Source organism: Hypomesus nipponensis, chromosome 9 (genome assembly GCF_054491055.1).
Source record: "Hypomesus nipponensis isolate SF chromosome 9, ASM5449105v1, whole genome shotgun sequence".
In the NCBI taxonomy this organism is placed as follows: Eukaryota; Metazoa; Chordata; class Actinopteri; order Osmeriformes; family Osmeridae; genus Hypomesus; species Hypomesus nipponensis.
Window position 1 is genome coordinate 19,024,644 of NC_140369.1, and position 19,842 is coordinate 19,044,485.

Here is a 19,842-nt window from a genome sequence, read left to right on the forward strand (position 1 = left end):
GTACTGTGTACACGAGGTCATAAACAAGGGGGACGGAGGTGAAAATAAATGTGCAGGGCATGGTCACGGTGTAACCATCAGCACTGTTACTGTTCTAGCAAAGGTAACCATTTTTTGTATCTCATCTCTTATAATTCCTTTGTTTAAGCTGTTGACAGCCCCTTTGAAAAGGGATAGAGTCTGAAGTTACCTCTGCACACAATTTGTTTAGCTTTGGGAAAATAGTCTGGAAACCCCCACACACGATACCACAACAGACCCAGCGACAGGAGGAGAGAGGGACGGTGTGAACCCGTTGAAACAATGGAAGGGAAAGAAAGGTGTTGCTGATGGAAAGAAAGTAGCTGGGTGATTTGAAAAGCCTTCAAACCCTAAGATTATAGACTAGTATTTCGGGGCTGCCAAAAAGTATAAAAGTTATTGTGAGCTTTGAAAACTAGGCGTATTGTGGATGGGGATAAAGAATTTAAAAAGGGAAAGGCTTCTGTGTGTATGTGCGTGTGTGTACTGTACTGTACATGTGGGTGTACTGGGTTGTGCGGAATGTGTGTAAGCCATGTTGATGAAAGGAAACGAGGGTTAGAAGAGAGACACGTCTCCTTCCCAGATACACACTCGTGTTTTCTTTTTCATCTCGGTGTGAATACACACACTGATCTCATCCAGCACCAGGGGAACTCTACCTAACAAGTTTTGATGGGAGATGCAGTGAAAACTGTGTTTTCAGTGTCTGTCTGTAAGAAATGTGCTTCCAATCAGACAGTACAACTGTATGATGATGTGTGTTATCATACATGCATGCATTAGGACCTTTGCCCTGAAAAACATGTTCATTCGCATCGTGTATCTCTCACAAGAGTATCACGGTCTGAGTAACCCCTCGATCCAAAAGCAAGCGGAGAGAAAAGGCACAGACTGTGCCGATTCATAATTTATATCTTTTTTTTATTTAGTATTTGTTTTGCTCGCTCCCCCGTGACTGATTCGCAATACAATCCGTGCTCAAACAAGTAGGCCAAGCCATTACATTCTTGGAGAATACTTGCTTCTTTCCTGGACCCGTTGTGAAAGAAAATCTCTGTCCTTGTTTGTCGGAGAAGGTTGCTTGGAGGGGGAGTCGCTAATGCTTCACTTCACAGTCCTGTCACATGGACGTGGCAGAAAGTGACTCTGAGGGAACATGGATGGCCTGAAAGGGGAACCATAGCCTACTTTCTGAAGGGTGTAAATATTTTAGCAGATTATAAAATCAAGAACCACAAAGGTGTAGAATTGCCATTGGCTGTGAAACCGACATAGAACAATAGTTGTACTCTACTGTAAGTCGCTCTGGATAAGAGTGTCTGCTAAATGACTAAATGTAGTTGGTAGCTAATTAGCAGTAAATATGCATGTTGTTTCCCTTCAGCAATGGGTTTTCACATGTAGCCTACTGTATGCATCCATCAAGCATTAACGAGACTACAGCCTCAACTTCTCAGTCCTGCCATTGTAATGCTGTTCCTGTCAAGAGAAAAAGCAGCGCCTATAGCCATGCTACATTTTGCTCCTGCCTGTAGGCTAGTGTGCAAAACATCCATTTTGCTATCTAGCGGTTTGCTACTAGTCCCGTCGTTTTCTAAGCTTCACTCAGCCTTTGAGAACCGACACTGACGTTGTATATGATGTCTTCCCTGTTATATTCAAATGACCAGGTAAACCACTATAGGGGTTGGGTGGGGAGTAACTAAGATTTGCATGCTAAGAACTGTGCTACGTTATGAGGCAGAGATATTGCTCCTTCACCCCCCCCTCAGAGAGTTCCAAGGAGTGCTTTCTCATTTTGATAATGAAATGACCTCGCCTCCGGGGTTCTACTCACTCTAAAAGTGATTCACTTTTTTTTTGTCCACCTCACTGCCCTGATGAAAACGAGAAATACTACCTTCTCCCCGGATGTGGTTAAAACACATTCTAAATATGTATTTTTTCTTCCTTTCTCGTGGTTTGCTTTCACTCGAGCTTGTGTGTACTGGGGCCACGAGTTGGTATGAATCATCCAACTCTTAAATACAAGGTGGCAGAGATGGAAACCTGCAGCTGCAGGAGATATGACAAACGACTCGTAGAAATCCTACAGTTACTAAAACTGTGTACAACCGGTTACCTTACTGGATAACTGTTGACAACAAGAAGCTGCACTCAGCCTTGATATTAATGAAGTCTCAATAATTGTTTTGTTAGATTCAGACACTCAATATCCTGTATTTCATGGTGGAAAGCACCCAACCTTACTACTGTACTACAATGACTCACTTGTTTGCTACAATTATGTGTGCAGACTGCCTGTATGCAGTCCATATTCTCTTCCCAGCCTTTCTATGAAGCCCTGAGTGAGGCAGAGTGCTGTCATTTGGTTACATAATCAGCCGTGTGTGTGTGTGCGTGTGTGTGCATGCGTTTAGGGGAGTCTTTGTGAATATATGTGTGTGTGTGTGTGTGTTTGAGGTTGTGCATATGGGTGTGTGTGTGTGTGTGTGTTTGTCTGTTTCTCACAGAGAGCAGTAGCTGCCTCTGGACTGCAGATGATGTGGCTCTACCAAGGCCATCTTAACAGACGGCTGCTGAGATGGACTCTCAGCCTGCCAAGCAACAATAGGACTAAGCCCGTGTGAGGGTGTGTGTGTGTGTGAGCGTGCATGCGTGTGTGTGTGTGTGTGTGGGTGGTAGGCTTTGTGAGGATAAAGAGATTGGAGAAGTAGCATGCTCCCGGCAAGGAGTTTGGAATGTGTGTGTGTGTGTTGGGTTTAGCACCGTGTGTACATGTGTGGGGAGATTGTGTGTTTGGAGATGAGTGTGTGAGGGCTTGTGGCTATGTAAAGCATGCACACGTTACTACGTGTGCATGCGTAAAGGGGATGTGGCGTGGACCTTTGATTGTGAACCGGGGACTGTTTGTGCGTTTGTGAACAATGGGTTGGTGATTAGCACTGCCGAGCATGTACGATATGTCTGAATGAAGAGAGCTGTTGAGCTTTCAGCTGCAGCTAGACCTTTTTCTCCGATTGTCAGGGGCAGATGTGCAAAGGATGTGTTTTGGGGCTCGCGCATTTGGGTGTGTGTAGTGGCAGCCCGTGTCGGTTTAGGCTTGTGTGCCTAATTCGGTGATGTGTGTGCGGCATACATGTCATTGTGTGTGTGTCTGTGTGTATTTAATGGTGCTCCTTTGTGTGAAATTGAGGTGGAGATGGTGTTTTCTCTACCAGGGAAGTGTATAATAGGGGAAGAGGTGGAGAACTCACTGTAGCAAACGAGGGCGTGTGTTGCTCAATGCTGCCATCTAGCTGCCACAACTGTCAGGCCCTTCGAAGAGCCCAGGGGAGCAATACAGTGATGGCTACTCTCACACTAACCACTGGTCTGGGATGAGTTATCCACTTCCCCGAGCTAGTGTTCAACATAATGTACAGGACGATAAAACTGACCTTGGACCAGTTGATGAAGGTTGAAAAAACCGTTGCCTAGTACTAAGTATTACCGTCACAGGAAAATGGGCACGATGCATGTGTGAATGCTATGTTTGTGTGGGGACAAGCACTGTGTGTGTGTGTTGTATACATATTATGTGTGAATGAAGGCCAGTTGTCGAGTTTTGAGTCGCAGTAAGGTGTCTGTTTCTCACCCGTTGCAGTGGGTGGATGTGTGTGTGCACACTCGTGTGTGTGGGGACACTTGTGCGTGTTGCTGTCTAGGTGTTAGAATGAATGTCTGTGCACGAAACAGAAATAATTCCAAGTGTTGGATGTGCATGTGTAGGTGTGAAATCATCTTAACCAAACTTCTTTTAGAGAAAACAACCCCCCCCCCCCTCCACACCCACACACACATATCAAAAAAAGAATGCATTACCCACACTCACACCAAACTGGTCCAGAGTAAGGCACTTTGGTCAGCATAAAACCATTCAAATATATGCAGCTTCATACGTCCTTTGGGATCCAAGGGGTTCGCTGGGAGACTGTGACCTTGAACCGATCCCTAGTCTATGTCTTCATAAACCACCCCCACCCTCCCATGGTCTCCTTCCTTCATCTCTTTTTATGATTCCACACCCCCACCCTTCACCCCTCCTCTCCAGCTCCATTTCCCCTTCACTCTTCTTCCTTCATTCCTGCTACTCATTCCACTCAATCCTTTTTCCGTTTCTCTTTCGATTCCCTCTCTCTGCGCGGCTCCCTATCTGTCACTCCATCCTCTGTCACAGCTCCCCTCCTCCCTCCCCCTCCGCCTGTCAATCTCCCGCTCTGGACCCCTCCTCCTTGCATGTGTCTGCCTCGGTATCCCCGGTCCTCTCGTTCCGCCCATCCGACGTTTTTTTTTCCCTCCCTCGTTCTCCACACCTCCCTCCCTGTCTTCCTCCTCTGTCTCTCCCCCTCGATATCAGCAGCCAGTGTGAAATAAATAATGCATCAAAACACATTTAAAACATTAGCAAAGCTTTACTGGTGTTAAAAGAGAGGGAGGAAGTGGTAAGGGGGGGCACTGCCTCTTAAATGTGTTTCAGCGCATGGTCAGATTTAGTAGGCACGGATGTCTCGCCTAACATTAATGTGTGAAATTTAGGTTGGTTCAACATTTACACTGTTTGCCTTATTTCACTGCAGAATTAACAGATAAAGTGGATATTTGTGTGAATTTTGAACCCCAGGAATTAGGTACTAGCCATTCGAAGCACTTTTCTGGTGAAATACAGACTAATAAACGTCTTGTAGTCTGCCGGTATCAATCTCAAAGGAGAATGCTTGCTGGTCCACTTTTGTGTAGTACATTTATTAGTATACAAGTGCACTCAAGGGGTGTTCATATTGGTTCCATAGAATTTTGTCCATTTGTGTGTGCTTCATAACTCCCTGTGTCACACTCCACCTGACAGAATACGAACATTAACTTCTCAACTTTAACAATTCAGATCAATTGAACTTAAACACTATACAAATACACACACACACATATATATATATATATTGCAAAATGTATGTTTGTGTGTGTGTATATATATATATATATATATATGCACACACAAACATACATTTTGTAATGTGACTGGATCAAAATAGATAGATAAGCATCTCTCTCACACACACAAACACAAAGTTAAAGGTCACGTCCACACTCTGCTAAACATACACATACTCCTCTTGTTCCGTGCAGCAGGTCCATCATAATGACCAAAATGGGTCCCCTAGAATCCCCTGCCCTCCTCCTCCCTCACTCCATCCCTCCTGTTTTCATCACGCTTCCCTCTCTCAACATCCCCCTTCCCTGTTCCCTCTCCCTCCTTCCCTTCCCACCCCTCAATTCCTGCTGGCAGCGTGGCGATTGGCATTATTAAAAATTGATTGGCGGCGAGCGTTTTGCGGGCGTGCATGTATTATTGAGCTCAGAGTCAACTGGGAAGGCTGCCAGGATTGACAGGCAAGAAATGAAGGGAGGGCCGGCCTCCTGCTCCCACTCTCTCTTTCTCTCTCTTTCTCTCTCTCACAACGGACGGCGTGAAGAAAAAAAGAGAGAAAAAAGATTAAAGAAAAACGTCTTGCTGCCTTGGTGTTGGGGGGGTGGGGTTGGGTGGGGTGCCAGGAAGGGCGCCGTCGGTAGATTGGAGCAGCACTTTATATACGTATAATATAAAATATTGGCACGCCTACACTTATAAAAGAACAGTTTCTTTTAGAAAAGTGTATTGCTATGAATTGCTAATGAACTGTTTGGTTTTGGTTTACCCTAAACTCGACGAGACAATCTTTTGGGTGTTCCGTTTTAAGTAGTTTGAAATCATATTTCATACAGGTGATAGGCTCTTAAACTCTGGAACTTAAGCGTAACGAGCGGCAGGTGGCTCCAATGTCAACATCACTCACTACCAGTCTGAATTGAGGAAAGGACTCTCCTTTGTGTACCACCGTGAGCATGAGGAAAATAAACTCAACGAGAACTGTCTGAGGGTGTCAGACAAGATTGTAGCCAAGCATGGACAAGTCCAAGGCTACAAGTGAGTTCCCAGAGAGCTACATGTTCCCATTTCCACCATGCATGATGTTAATAGGAAATGTAAGTCCCACGGCACCGCAGACAACATGGCCCCAAGAGAAAACGTGCCCAAAGATTGCAGCAAAGGATTGTCTTAATGTAGAAGGAAGCAGCTCAATCAACTGTTGAACAGATATGGCAACCCTTGAAATCACACAGAATCAGAGACAGAAAAGCTTTATTCACCAAGTAAGTTTGCACAAACAAGTCATTTACTATGGCAGGGAGGTGCATTCGGTAACCATATAAGAGTTTTAAATGGTCTATAAAGGAGGTGCAGACGTTGCTCTGTTTGGTTGCCAACAAAAGGATCCAACCTTGAGTTGCTGTGTGTTGCGTTGAAGACAACTTCACGGCAGATGAATGCCACATCGCTATGACAAGCAGCTACATTGAGGGGGTAGGCAACTCTCTGCAGTGGAAAGCAAAGTAGGCTACCTGGTACCAGAGCCATCTTTTTCAACCTGGTACCAAAGGCGAGCCTTGTCCAATCGAGTTGAGCAGGTGGAAAAGGGACATTAGAGACTCTATAAGACCAGGCATTCCAGAACTAGGAACCTTTCCGCCCCTGTAGTCAAACACACAGGAGGTTCAGTGATGTTTTGAGATCACTTTGCTGGGTGCCTTGCAATGCAAGTTTGCCACCACATTGTAAATATGTGCAATGCATAATGAAATCAGGAGCTCACTAAGGCATTTTCGAGCGCAAAGAGTTGTTTCCACTGAAGGGTATGAGTCTTAATGAGTCCAGTTTCAGCAAGACAATGACTCCAAACATTATAAAAACACCCAGAATGTCTGACAGGTCACAGGTCAAGCTGGTCAGACTGGTCACAGTTCAGGCAGGTCAGAACACAACTGTTCTGTAATGACCAACAATTCTAGTGTGGCAGGTATAGCTCAGTGGTAGTGGTGGTGCATTTGACTGCATGTCAGTCAAATATCCTTCCCCCTGTCCATCTCTTTGAATGAAAGTGTATACTAAAACACCTTTTTATTAATAGCCTAGATATTAATTCCACTACAAACCTAGAGATACATCTGAAAATGTGTTTTGGGAGAATTTTTAGAATCAATAGAAGTGGAAGTTTCCCCAAGGAGAATGGGCAACATTGTCAGTAGTGAAGTGTAGGAAACTCATCAGTCTATTGCCGTAGGAACTGTTTGATTTGACCAAATCTTGTGCCACCAAATACTAGTTCTTGGATTGCAGCCTTTCATACATTGTATGAAATGTTCACATTACACTTTGAATAACAACAGTAACTTGGTCATGTGCACAGTAAAATAAGGAATGGAGTGAGTTATTAGAAAATAGTGCAATATTTTTGGCCTTGGGGAGCTGCTAATGTTGTGTGTTTGTTTTAATAGTCTGTCAGGTCCATAGATATGTTTCCAAGCTGTACTAAGCATGTGTACTAAGCCACACACTCACATTGATGTGATATAGTTACTGGAAACCTCAAAATAATCTTTGTTTCTCTTGCTCTTTCTGTCACACACATACATCTCCTCCTGACAAACTAATCAGAGAACACTCATAACTATTGACCCAGAGTTACCTTTCTGTCACCGCTCCCCTATTCTCACTCCTCCTTTTTCTTTCCCTCCATTCTGCCTTCCGTCCCTTCACATCCGTTTCTTACATGTCAAGGTCCGATGTTTGCCCTGTTCCCGACACATTTTGGCATTACTCGTCTGGAATTTTCAAAACTCCCTTTCACTGTCAATTGTAAAGTTTTGACCATTCTGTGGATGTAATGCACAACTGGAGTGTTTCCCCTAATGTGTTTTTCTTCTCTTATTCTTTCCCTCCACTCTATCTACCCTTTAACTCTCCCCATCTCCCTCTTTTCACCGCTCTCTCTCTCTCTATTTCTGTCTCTCTCTCTCTATCTCCCTGTCTCTCTGCAGATGAACAGACCCATCCAGGTGAAGCCGGCGGACAGTGAGAGCCGAGGAGGTACAGTGCTCGGTCTTTTTTAAACATGGCTGCCCACACCAGATTAGCGTCAACATTATGTGACCCCTTCAGCATCCTCACCAGGCCCACCCTTCCAGCAAACTCACGTTAAAACCAGAACACTAGAGACATGTTATGTAAACGTTAGTTGTTTTTTGTTGTTGTTCTCTTGTCCCATCACAGGAGACAGGAGTCCAGCCTTGTTTTGTCGAAATGTTTGTGTGCTGTTTGATTGTGTTTGCATTCGCAGAGTGGAGAGAAGGAGGCAAATCTTAGATGGCTCTTGTTTAAATTGAGCTGTACTTCAATTTGGATTAAGTAAATGATCAACATTTGGCGCTAGTTTTCAGGGATTTTCACTTAATTAAAAACATAAAAAACAGGCTTTTCATATCAAATGTTTTGTATTGGGTTTTAACATCTATTTTCAAAACATCAAGAAGAGAGTGTCAATGAATCGAGAACAACAGCAAAAAACGAATGTTTTTGACAGATATTCATTCCAAGTCAGATCCTGCATTTTAGATACTAGGCTCCCATACAATCTTTTATGAACAATTACTTAGGATTCCTCTCCTTTATGACTCTGGATTTACCAGTAACCATGCATAACATGGTTCACTTTTGTCCAGGGGGTTGTATGTTTTTATGGTATTTCATCGATGGTATATGATATCTAAATATTTGAGACTTCACGACATCAAATGTTTCCTGAGGGAGGAAGGAAGAGAGGCATAAGGTTATGATTTTGTTAACATTTTGCAATAAAATTCTTAGTACCCCTGGTTTCTATGGTACTGGTTGTATTGTTACATAATACAGCACATTCTGTATATTCATTTTGACAGGTGTTGTAATGTTCCTGGATATAATGCATGTAAACAACGTGTCCCTTGAGTGTGATATTCCATTTGGAGCACTGAATAGAATAGCTGAGAGAATCTGGAGTGAGAATACTGCCTGATTCCCACACCTGCCTCACTCTAACATTAAAATCTGATAAGAATTAAATGTACACCGTCAACCAATTAACTGAAAAAGATAAGTGAATCCCGTTTCCCCATGTTTTAAGTACCTAGTATGTTACAAAAACCCATGCAAACCATGCAATGCTTACAAGTCCAAAACAGATCCACCATCACAGTGAAAGTACTCATTACTAGACACCCAACTGTAACTCAGATGTCCAGACTCATTGTAAAGGATAGGATTTATAGTCAAAACTACGGATACTGTCAATCAAATGGACACCGCAATGAATTGACACAGCTGAAGATGTGCTTAGTTAGGGTCTGCCCTTGAAACCATGTCAGGCAGATTGTCAATATATGCGCAGAGATATCAGGAAGGGAGGAGTCTGCGAGGGAGGGAGGGAGGGAAAGAGAAACGGAGAAAGGGAGAGACAAGGGCGGGGGGAAAAGAAAGAAGTAGAGCGTGCAGGGAGCACGCGGGGGGGGGGGTGTTAGTGAGGGGAAGAAACATATCGAGTGAGAAGGTGAGGCGCGCGTGTCTCGGGGAGAGGGAGAGAAAGAGAGGTGGAACGAAGAGAAAAGAGGGAGAGTGTGTCTGTGAGGTAGAAAGGTGGGGAAAGATGGGAAGAGAGAAAGAAAGGGATTGCATGACTTCTTCCTCTGTTTATTTTGGTCTTCTTCGAGTGTGATGGATGGAGCTGGATGGAAAAGGATACAAATGCTTAGTGGGGGAGGGCTAGAGCAGAATCTCAACATCTCCCTCTTTTCACTTCTCTCTCTCCTCCTCCCCTGCTCCTCGTTACTCCGTCCCACTCTCATTCAACCTCTCTTCCTTATCTTTGTCGGTGTCATTTTTTTCCCCTTCTCTTTTGTTTGTCTTCTCGCCACCCTCTTTTCGTCGTCCAAGCCATCTTCCCCAGTATCCCCTCATCCCTGCCTGTTCCATTTCTCTCTCCCCTCTGCCTTTCTATCTGTCTTCCAGGCCCTCTCTTTTTGTCAGTGTCAGTCTCCATCTGTCGGGCTTTGCACATGGGTGCCTTCTTTAGAGAGAAAACGGCTACACCTAAAACGCACAGTGCTCTGTCTCGTTCTCTGTGAGTGTCAGAGAAGGCCGAGGCAGGAAGAGAAAGAGAGAACGAGTAGAGAGGTTTGAAGGGGTCTGGAAGTTGTCGACTAAATGGACTGAGAAACATAGCTCGATACCCCTTCCACCCCTGTCAAAAGAGCAGGAGACCAACTGAGGCAGAATAGCTGAGAGAAAAGAGAACCCCACTGAGCAATACCCCCCCCCCCCCCCCCCGTGGTTAAATAGAACAAGGTCGCAAGACTACGTTTTGAAGTTTGAAGCCTGTCGTAATCCTTCGTAACAATCTTGAATAAAGAAACTTTGTCGATTGACACGCCGCCGCGGATAAGTTCTGACCCCGTTTAAGGTTGTGCGCTTGATCTGTGCAGGGTGCATCGTTTTACACACGCGCTCCGTTGGGACCCGGGTTCTTATTGGTTCCTATTGATTTCATCTCTGGCATCATGTTAGCGTGTTGTGTTAAGAGTCGTTTCCCTAAGAGAGATGTCATATTTATTGGTGCCCTCCCAAGGGAACTGCACAAGGCTTTGGCCGTCAATGATGTGTCGTGTGCATCTGTGTGTGATAGTGTACGTGAATATCCAAGTGTGTGTGTGTGTGTGTGGGCCCACCATCATGGATCTCCGGCCCACACTTGTAAACAATCCCCCCTGTGCAAGGCCAGAGCGGAGATTAGTCTTGTTGACTCTGCAAGGACACCCTGTCAGGCCGAGGCATTGAGAGAGCAGACCCCAAATACACACACAAATACATACACACACACACCACACTCATTAATATTCCTGCAGATACATTATTTTACAGTTGCTCAATGCCTTTTTTTTACTAATCCAGAAATAAACTTGTATATGTACTTGTATTTTATAATCACCCACTTGTAAACACTTGTTTTACACATTCTCATTCATCACAAAGTAGTGGAGAAGTATAAGCAACATAACTTTCTTTCAGATCTATGAGTGAGGTATGGTAGAAATGTTGGTCAAACCTAAATTCACTGGAGGAAAAGTAGTCAAATGGATGCAAATCTCTAAAGGATGTGCCAATCATCACGTAGACAATGCAACGATTTGACCAGTTCCTATTTGTTTTAGAAGACAGAAAACTCTTTGTGGGAATGCTCAACAAGCAGCAGTCTGAAGACGATGTGCGTCGTCTCTTTGAGTCATTTGGTGGAATTGAGGAGTGCACCATCCTCAGAGGTCCTGATGGAAACAGCAAAGGTGAATATTTTTGGTTCCACCACAAATAATATGTAATAGTTTTGAAATGGAAAGTCTCTACAAAAAGTTTATAATGAGAAATGAAGCTTCACTGATGGATTTACTACAGGAAAAATAATTACATTATGACACACTCATTTGAGGATTTAAGCTTCATTAGAAAAGCTTACAGTCACAAAGTTTGGGCTGGAAACTTTGGGTCTCCAACAGTAGCCTGCCTTCTCCTGTTAGCATTAGCGACAAGCACCAGATGTAAACAACTTGAACTTGTCAGAGTGCTTCATGCAAGAACCTCATTAACTCCATCCAGTCGGCTTACAACCAATCAATAAGCCTCATCGTAACTAAGCCAGATGATTACAGTAAAGCTTGATCATTCCAATTCATCAGTAAGCTTCATTAGCGAGGCCTCATCAGCGGGCTTACTCAGCTAAATGGGTCTGTTCAATGGCTGCTGCGAGCTTGATCATTCAAATTTATCAGTGAAGTTCATCAATAAGTAAGTCACAACTGCCGCCAGCCTCGTTTCAGCGTTCCCAAAGGGACAGGGGTTTGAGTGACATAACAGAGATCCACTTAGGGACTGACTGGGGAACCATCCGTCTTAACTACCCAAACTCTTACCAACCCATCTGACATGGGGAACAAACTGGTAGAAGAAATATTAACATTTTTTTTTTCTCTTGTCCTTCTCTCCCCCACCCTTCTCCTTTTTCTCCAACCTCGCCGCTCCAACACTGGCCTCCTTTCTGCCAGGCTGCGCCTTCGTAAAATACTCTTCCCATGCTGAAGCTCAGGCCGCCATCAGCGCACTACACGGCAGCCAGACAATGCCTGTGAGTGGAGTGAGTGTTTCAGTGTGTTATAGCCTATGTGTTTGTCTGTTCATTACCGTGCCATCGCATCGCAGGATACGACGGGTTGCTCCGGCAATGTGCTAATTGACGGTCACGAAGTCTGCGTGTCTGTGCATATTTTCATCTCCCACTCTTAGCCGCTTGATAACTTGATCCCCCCCAGGCCACAGAGGAAATTGTATGCAAATGTGATATGGTGTTAAATTACCTCAAGTAGAGAAGGGTGTATGAGTGTGTCGGTGGATGTCTCTCTGTTGATCTCTCTATAAGTGGAGAACTCCATGGAGGACTGATAGACCCCTGGTGACACATGCAGAGGTGCTTCATAGATGGTGTTGAAAGAAAAGTCTGCCTTTGAAGTCATTGTTTTTCTAATTGGATTCAAAACTAAGAATTTCTCATGTTTACGTCGGCAATGGATGTAAGCTGTTCAGAGCGGAGATGTAGTTAGAAAGCATGTTTGTTTCTTGCTCAATGTGCTCGCTATAATGTGTATCGGCCACTGGCTCATGTACTGTGTGTGTGTGTGTGTGTCTTGTAGGGTGCCTCCTCTAGTCTGGTGGTGAAGTTTGCCGACACGGACAAGGAGCGTACCATCCGGCGCATGCAGCAAATGGCTGGTCAGATGGGGATCTTTAACCCCATGGCCCTGCAATTCGGCGCCTATGGGGCTTACGCACAGGCAAGAGACCTCACTGAATCCACCCTCGGGTCTAACCATCATCCACCTGTATCATCTAGATTTAAATTCATAAATTTAGCTATATGCTTTGGTACAAAGCCACACACAAATAGTGTATATAGAATGGTCCTTGTCGGGCTGCAAGGACAAACATTGCATCGTTTTAACACTTACAGTGGTTAGTGCCAACAAGGAACGGTCTGCATTTTAGTGCAACAATAGTCCCATCTCAAGAATACTGAAGTTACAGTTTATGAATTCCAAAGCATCATTCAAAAGCAAGGACTCTTCGGTTTGAATTTGAAGCAGGAACAATACTTTCTTCAACACAGCCTATCCTAAGTAGTCATTAAAGATACCTAAAGAGTCAACATCCTGTGAGTGCTAATGATAAAATAAAGGTTTATCAGTACAAAGGAAGTGACTCGGGGAGGAATAATGAATAACTGATTCATTATTTGCAGAGTCATTTGAGTGTGGTTACATGTGTTGATTTAAAGCCCCTTGCCCTTTTCTTTTAAGTCTGCTTTGTTGTTCAATAGTGGTATATATATATATATATATATATATACACACACACTTTATTAACATTCACGATGTAAACATTGTTCACTTTGTAAAATGCTTCAACACAACAGACAAATTAGCAGCTGTTAAAAAAATATTTTATAATGTATAAATGCTCCAACAGACCATTCATAAGGCTCAGCAGTGGCGTTTAACTAGGGGTCGAGCAATTCAAACCAGTTACCGATTAGGGCAGTTTCTGTAATACAACCTATTTATTTGTCCTTAAGGGTTCCAACTCTAAACGGAATCTTTTAACGCTTAAATCTTTCCACGTATGTACCTCAGCAGGTCCAGCAACAAGCAGCATTGATGGCATCAGTAGGTCAGGGTGGGTATCTCAGCCCCATGGCGGCCTTTGCCGCCGCCCAGATGCAGCACATGGCCACCATCAACGGCATCCCTGGGGCGCCTATGACCCCCACCTCAGGTAGGAGAGAAGGGCTGAGCGTTGGGTTGTTGAGGGTTAGAGGTCCAATCCTTTCTATATCTGTTGGGAAAGCAACTGCTGTACAGCTTCACACTGAGATTCTGTGCCATTTGTCTTTTCACCCATCTGAAACCTAGTTTATAGTTTTGTTGATTTAAACTTAAGTCTCTTGATATTGGTGTCCATTCCGAGGCATTGCACAGTTGGACAAAAAAGAGGTCCACCTGTCAAGTCCTCTGGGTCTGTTGTGCGAATCATAAAACATTTCGACTAGCTAAATACATCTTGACAGTTCCACGTTGATGGCAGACATTATTAAACGATACTCCCTCTTTGTCTCTCTCAGGTGGCAGTACCCCACCTGGCATCAGCGCCCCTACAGTAACCAGCATCCCCTCGCCCATCAGTGTCAACGGTTTCACTGGCATGCCCCCCCCTCAGGCCAACGGCCAGCCCCCCACGGAGGCAGTCTTCACCAACGGGATCCACCCCTACCCAGGTCCGTCCCTGACCCCCACCGACGCCAGCCCTGCAATTCAGACTGGGAGGGGGAACACACTTGTTTTTCATTTGTAGTTTTTCAACATTTGGTATGACACGAGGGTCTCCATCCATTGGCACAAATACCAGATGTGATACAAGCCTGATGTAGCATATACCGTCTAAAATATTATAACGTCTCAGCAAAGCATTAGGGCATGCGTAATAAAACCGAAACAATCGCACTTTAACTGCGACCTTCGAATGAAATCATCGAGACTGCCACATGTTGTGGAATTAGGGATATAAGTGTTGTTGCTAAGATACGGTCGTCAAACGTATGTTTCTATGGCAAATTTAAGAGGGTGCGTGCTTGTCATGTCACTGTATGTCTTGAGGTTGGCATGGCGGTTTTCTAAAGAGAAGGAAACACTTATTCCCCCTCCGACATCTCTCTCTCCAGTGTTGCAGGAGGTGGTATTTCGGGAGGACTCTGAGAAGAACGGCTTGGGCGTGGCTCCCCGGAGTTGTTTTGGGGTTCAGGGAGGGTGTTTCCTGTCCTCTCTCTCTGAAGGTAACCTGCTCCACACCATATCTCTCTCTCTCTCTCTCTCTCTCTCTCTCTCTCTCTCTCTCTCTCTCTCTCTCTCTCTCTCTCTCTCTCTCTCTCTCTCTCTCTCTCTCTCTCTCTCTCTCTCTCTCTCTCTCTCTCTCTCTCTCTCTCTCTCTCTCTCTCTCTCTCTCTCTCTCTCTCTCTCTCTCTCTCTCCTCCTGTTAACATGTGCAGTGGACTTGCGTGATATTGCAGTTTGCTGTTGGTGGTAGGGGTGTGGGTATTGGTGTGCGGGTGAGCTTTTGCAAGTTCAATGACTTTTTTATTGACGTTATGTGAATAGTTTTGTATGCCTGTGGAACAGTAGTGAGTGTTTATCATGGTGGAAGTGTTTAAATATGCATGATACACATGTTCTTGGGTTTGAGAATTTGTATATTTGGGTTTTACAATTGTACTGTAAAATTGTGATGACACATCCCATCGCTGTGATTTGGTGACTAGTAGTTGGTCATGAAGGTTTAATTGGTGAACTGCCCTTCATCGTTTAGCCCTAACCAAGCTTGTACGACAACATTTGTTCTCATTCTTCTACGTTATGTTCCAGAAGATTCCACAGATTCATTGGGAGTTCTTAGAATATTTAGCAAAACATTGGTGTCCAAAGAAACCGCTTGGTGTCTGAGGAACATCAGTTGCTGGTGCTTTAGTCCCAAACCAGATAGGCTGGATGTCATTCACACCAAGTTAAGTAGACAGGGATTAAAACAAGTACGGACAGGTGGTTTCTACGTCCCCCCATAAAAATGCAGCATGCTATTTTCCCCAATCATGTTTCTAACCAGTCAGTATTATCCTCTCTTCCTTTTTTTGCCTCCCACATTCTCCCCTTTCCTTACTTCCACACTGTCTTTCTTACCCTTGGCCGCCTCTTGGTTTCCCCTTTCTCTGCTCCTTCTCTCGCCTTCTCTCCCTCTCTCCCTCTCTCTCTCTCTCCCTCCGTCTCTCTCTGTCTGAGCAGCTCAGAGCCCTACTGCAGCCGATCCTTTACAGCAGGCTTACACTGGGGTCCAGCAGTATGCAGGTTTGTCACTCTGAGTGGGAGTGTGTGTGTGTGCACTCTGTGTGTGCATGTTCCAATGCTTGGGTTTAAATACTCTTACCAGATTTCATTGCGTGTGTGTGTGTGTGTGTGTGTATCATGTTTGAACACAAGTCCTTTGTGTCTTATCTGATCAACGTGTGTGTGTAGATTATTCTCGGTGTTAAATGATCTATTGTGTGCGTGTTCGCATACAACCGAGTGTGTGTGTGTGCGCGCGCATTGCCGAGTGTTAGTTGATCTGCTAGTGTGTGTGTGTGTCTGTGTGTGTGTCTCAGCAGCCTACCCAGCTGCATACGGGCAAATCAGCCAGGCCTTTCCCCAACCCCCACCCATCATACCACAGCAACAGAGAGAAGGTGAGGCAGGTATATAACACACACACACACATCATTGTAAACCATGCTTGCCTTGATTTACACAGTTATTAAATGTTTCGCTTGCCGCCATAGTTCTTCTACTAAAGTATTTGAGACTCAATGAAGCCTTCATGACCCTACTTAACAGCCTATGGCAATACTTCTAAAGCAGTTCATGTGGGAAAGAATCAGATAGAGAACAGCATGCTAAAAGCACCTCTCATTTAATATGAATACAACTTAGTTACAGATGCTTTTATGTAGTCTTTTTACATTGTAGATTTATCAACAGCATTTTTACTATGCATGTTTGAGCCTTTATCCACTTCCGTCGTTGGGATACATTAGGAATATATAAGCTGACATGTTTATAGATTGTTATAAAAGCGATGTTACATTACTAAGGCCTGTAGTATGTGCTTTAGAACGTTTGGCATCGCAAGTGGATTTCCAATGGAAGTGGGTTACCGACAGTGTTTCCAGGAATTCTGGCGAGGAATTCGTAGACAGTTTTGGAGTAACAAAAGAATAACCTCATGTGCACCTCGTTGACCCATTGCACTTTGCGCTTGTGACACCAGCTCCCCCCTGTGGATATGTTTGGAAGATGTACACGAAACAAAAAAAGAAGAAATCTTTATAAAATACTGAGATATTAACATACTAGGATTTCGATTTGTCCTAATGTATAGATACCTTTTTCTACCTTGTTCCTTTTTGTTAACTTTATTAAGTTTGATATTAAGTCTTCTAACTCTACTATGGTCATGGTAAAAAAAAGAAGAGATATTTACCTTCAGGTAAAATGTTCATAATATGTGCTGTACCCATGGACTGATGACATTGACATGATATCCTTCAATGGACTACAAGAGTCCATTTTAAGTTATACATTGTAAGTAAGCAACAATACAATACAATGAAAACATATAACCGGTGCTGGTTCCCATGTTATATGAGCTGAAAGAAGGAGCAAGGAGCTTTTCCCTTCTGTAAAAACCCACACTTTAGAACGTAATACAATGATTTAAATGGACAGATATCTTTCTATATAAAACGTACTACAGTCAAATAGATAGGAATTTAGGAAGATAGGAAGTCGAATGGATTGTGTTGTATAAATGTAAACAAAATTCATGAAATGTACTTTGCCAACTAAACATCCTCCTTTCATCCCCCCCCCCCCTATTTCCTATTATTTCTCTATCCCCCCCCCCCCACTCCTTTCGTCTTCTCTTCCCTCTTCTTCCCTGTGTTTGTCTGTGTGTGCGCAGGGCCGGAGGGCTGTAACCTGTTCATCTATCACCTCCCTCAGGAGTTTGGGGATGGCGAGCTGATGCAGATGTTCCTGCCTTTCGGTAATGTCATCTCCTCCAAAGTGTTTGTGGATCGGGCGACAAACCAAAGTAAATGCTTTGGTGGGTAAAATCAAATAAAACCAAACAATTCTTCTTATTATTATTCCTCTTCTTCTTCTTCTTTCACTAATGACCTTCTTCACTGCAGCCAAGTTCGTTTTTTGAAACCATTGGAAAGAGAGCTTGGAGATTTGCTGTAGTTGCTTCAACATTGGGGACACTATTTAGAGGGGAATGGGGAATGAATGTGTCATCACTTACAAATGAGGGGGAACAAATTAAAGCAGTACTCCATAAAAAGACAATGCACTGCAGAATCTAAAATTGTTGACACATTTGATTTGATTTAGTCAGAAATCTAATGGCCCATTGTTTAGATCCAGCTGTATGCATCACCAGGAAAAATACTAAATTAACCTGATTATATGTGGTGTTAAATTATAAAGTTGGCCCTTAACAATATTGCTGGGACATTGACTCATTTCAACATTAGGCTACTTTCAAGATAGTGGAAACAAGTCTGACAAACTTGTTTTGCAGGGATTACACTGACCCTTTAATCTCTGTAAATCCTCTTTTTAGCTGGTACCACAGCACATATTGGCCGATGCGTTTCCCTTGGTTCAAGAGAGATACGAACACAAACAGGGGTCAAGGAGTGCTTCTTTAATGCTACACTTACATAAGGACAATACTTATTTTGTCTTTATGTGAGAGGGGGGGTGAATCATTGTCCTGTAGACTGCATGCACTGATGGTGTTATTTTATTAGATGACAGACTATCAGCATTGAGTCTTACTGTGAATCTCCACAATATAATTAATTGGCAATCATTATTGCTGACTAGTTATAAGCCCTTATGGTGACTTATAGTACATACTTCCAGAAACACAGGTAGCAAGGTTTCGACAGCAAGTTCACAGGAACAGATAAAACAAGGTTGTTTGGACACAAATGTATTTATGTATGCTATATATGTACTAGGTTGGTTTTATATTACATATACAGAACCAAAATAAACAGTAAGTGCATGACTGTTGAGTCATACTTTTTCACTATTGAACCAACTTCAATAGTGTACACCACCAGTCTAGGTTACTCTTGATAGCCAATCAGCAGATTTCTCGAAGATTTGAGAGTAGATGTTTTGAGCTTGCATGTACAACATAAGAACATGACGCAACACAAGATTACCTAATTCCTAATAATTTCAACAAGGTTTTTAATATAATTCAGGCGCCACAATACTAACCAACTGTACAAGTTTCTCTGATGTTGTACACTGTTTTTATCAATTAATCTTTATGATACTACCTGAGAGTATACAATGTATTATTAATCTAATGCATGTTATTAGGTTGGTTCATGTTATTTTTCTTATCCTAAATAATTTTACGTTTTGTTAAATGGTGTTTAATGTATCTGTAAATACAGATTATATGTTGATGTCCAGTTGATAATATGAAATGATTAGTGCACCTCTTGTAAGCATTCTTAATGGTTTATGACTATTTATATTGTACAATATACAGTACATTTTGAAATATGAGTATGTGTACAGCGCAGATAATATCACATACTGAAATGCCTTATTGAGTTATATTAAGTTAAAAACTGATTTGGAAAGAAATTTACTGAAAATGTGGAGAATTGTTTTTCAAACCGTATCTGAATGCTTATCACAGGTAATGAGCGAAGATGATGATAGTTTAATGTAACAATGTTTTTAATGATTTTGAAATTGATGTGAACCTGATGTCTTTTATGTTGCAAGATGTAAGAATTATACTGTTGAATAAATTATTGAAGTAACTTGTGTTAACACGCAATCTTTATCTCAAAACCCTATTCCTTCTATCCCTTCACCCCTCTCTCATCTTCCAACAATGACTCCTTGTGTTTTTTCTTTGATCTAACACAAAATTACAATTTACATCAAAATTAACCAACATTCCTCCTTCTTTCTCTCTCTCCCTGTCCATCTTGTTTCGTCTCTCTCGGCACATCCCCCCCAGGGTTTGTTAGTTTCGATAACCCGGGCAGTGCTCAGGCTGCCATACAGTCCATGAATGGCTTTCAGATCGGCATGAAGAGGCTCAAGGTGCAGCTCAAAAGGCCGAAGGATGCCAACCGCCCCTACTAG

The 19,842-nt window shown here is 43.2% G+C and overlaps 1 protein-coding gene across 10 annotated transcripts in view; it reads left to right on the forward strand.

Moving 5' to 3' along the window:
* Positions 1–19,842, forward strand: part of celf4 (CUGBP, Elav-like family member 4) — a 63,548-nt gene extending 43,706 nt beyond the window's left edge. The window contains exons 3-13 of one of the 10 annotated variants that reach the window (XM_084705001.1): positions 7,981–8,029; positions 11,182–11,310; positions 12,067–12,167; positions 12,709–12,849; positions 13,708–13,846; positions 14,193–14,345; positions 14,790–14,900; positions 15,901–15,963; positions 16,260–16,340; positions 17,615–17,758; positions 19,715–19,842. In XM_084705001.1, coding sequence (XP_084561127.1) covers positions 7,981–8,029; positions 11,182–11,310; positions 12,067–12,167; positions 12,709–12,849; positions 13,708–13,846; positions 14,193–14,345; positions 14,790–14,900; positions 15,901–15,963; positions 16,260–16,340; positions 17,615–17,758; positions 19,715–19,842 — 1,239 coding nt within the window. Of the gene's footprint in view, positions 1–7,980; positions 8,042–11,181; positions 11,311–12,066; positions 12,168–12,708; positions 12,887–13,694; positions 13,872–14,192; positions 14,346–14,789; positions 14,901–15,897; positions 15,964–16,259; positions 16,350–17,614; positions 17,759–19,714 lie in introns of all 10 variants that reach the window. The other 9 variants (XM_084705002.1, XM_084705004.1, XM_084705005.1 and 6 more) reach the window with 9 other exon arrangements.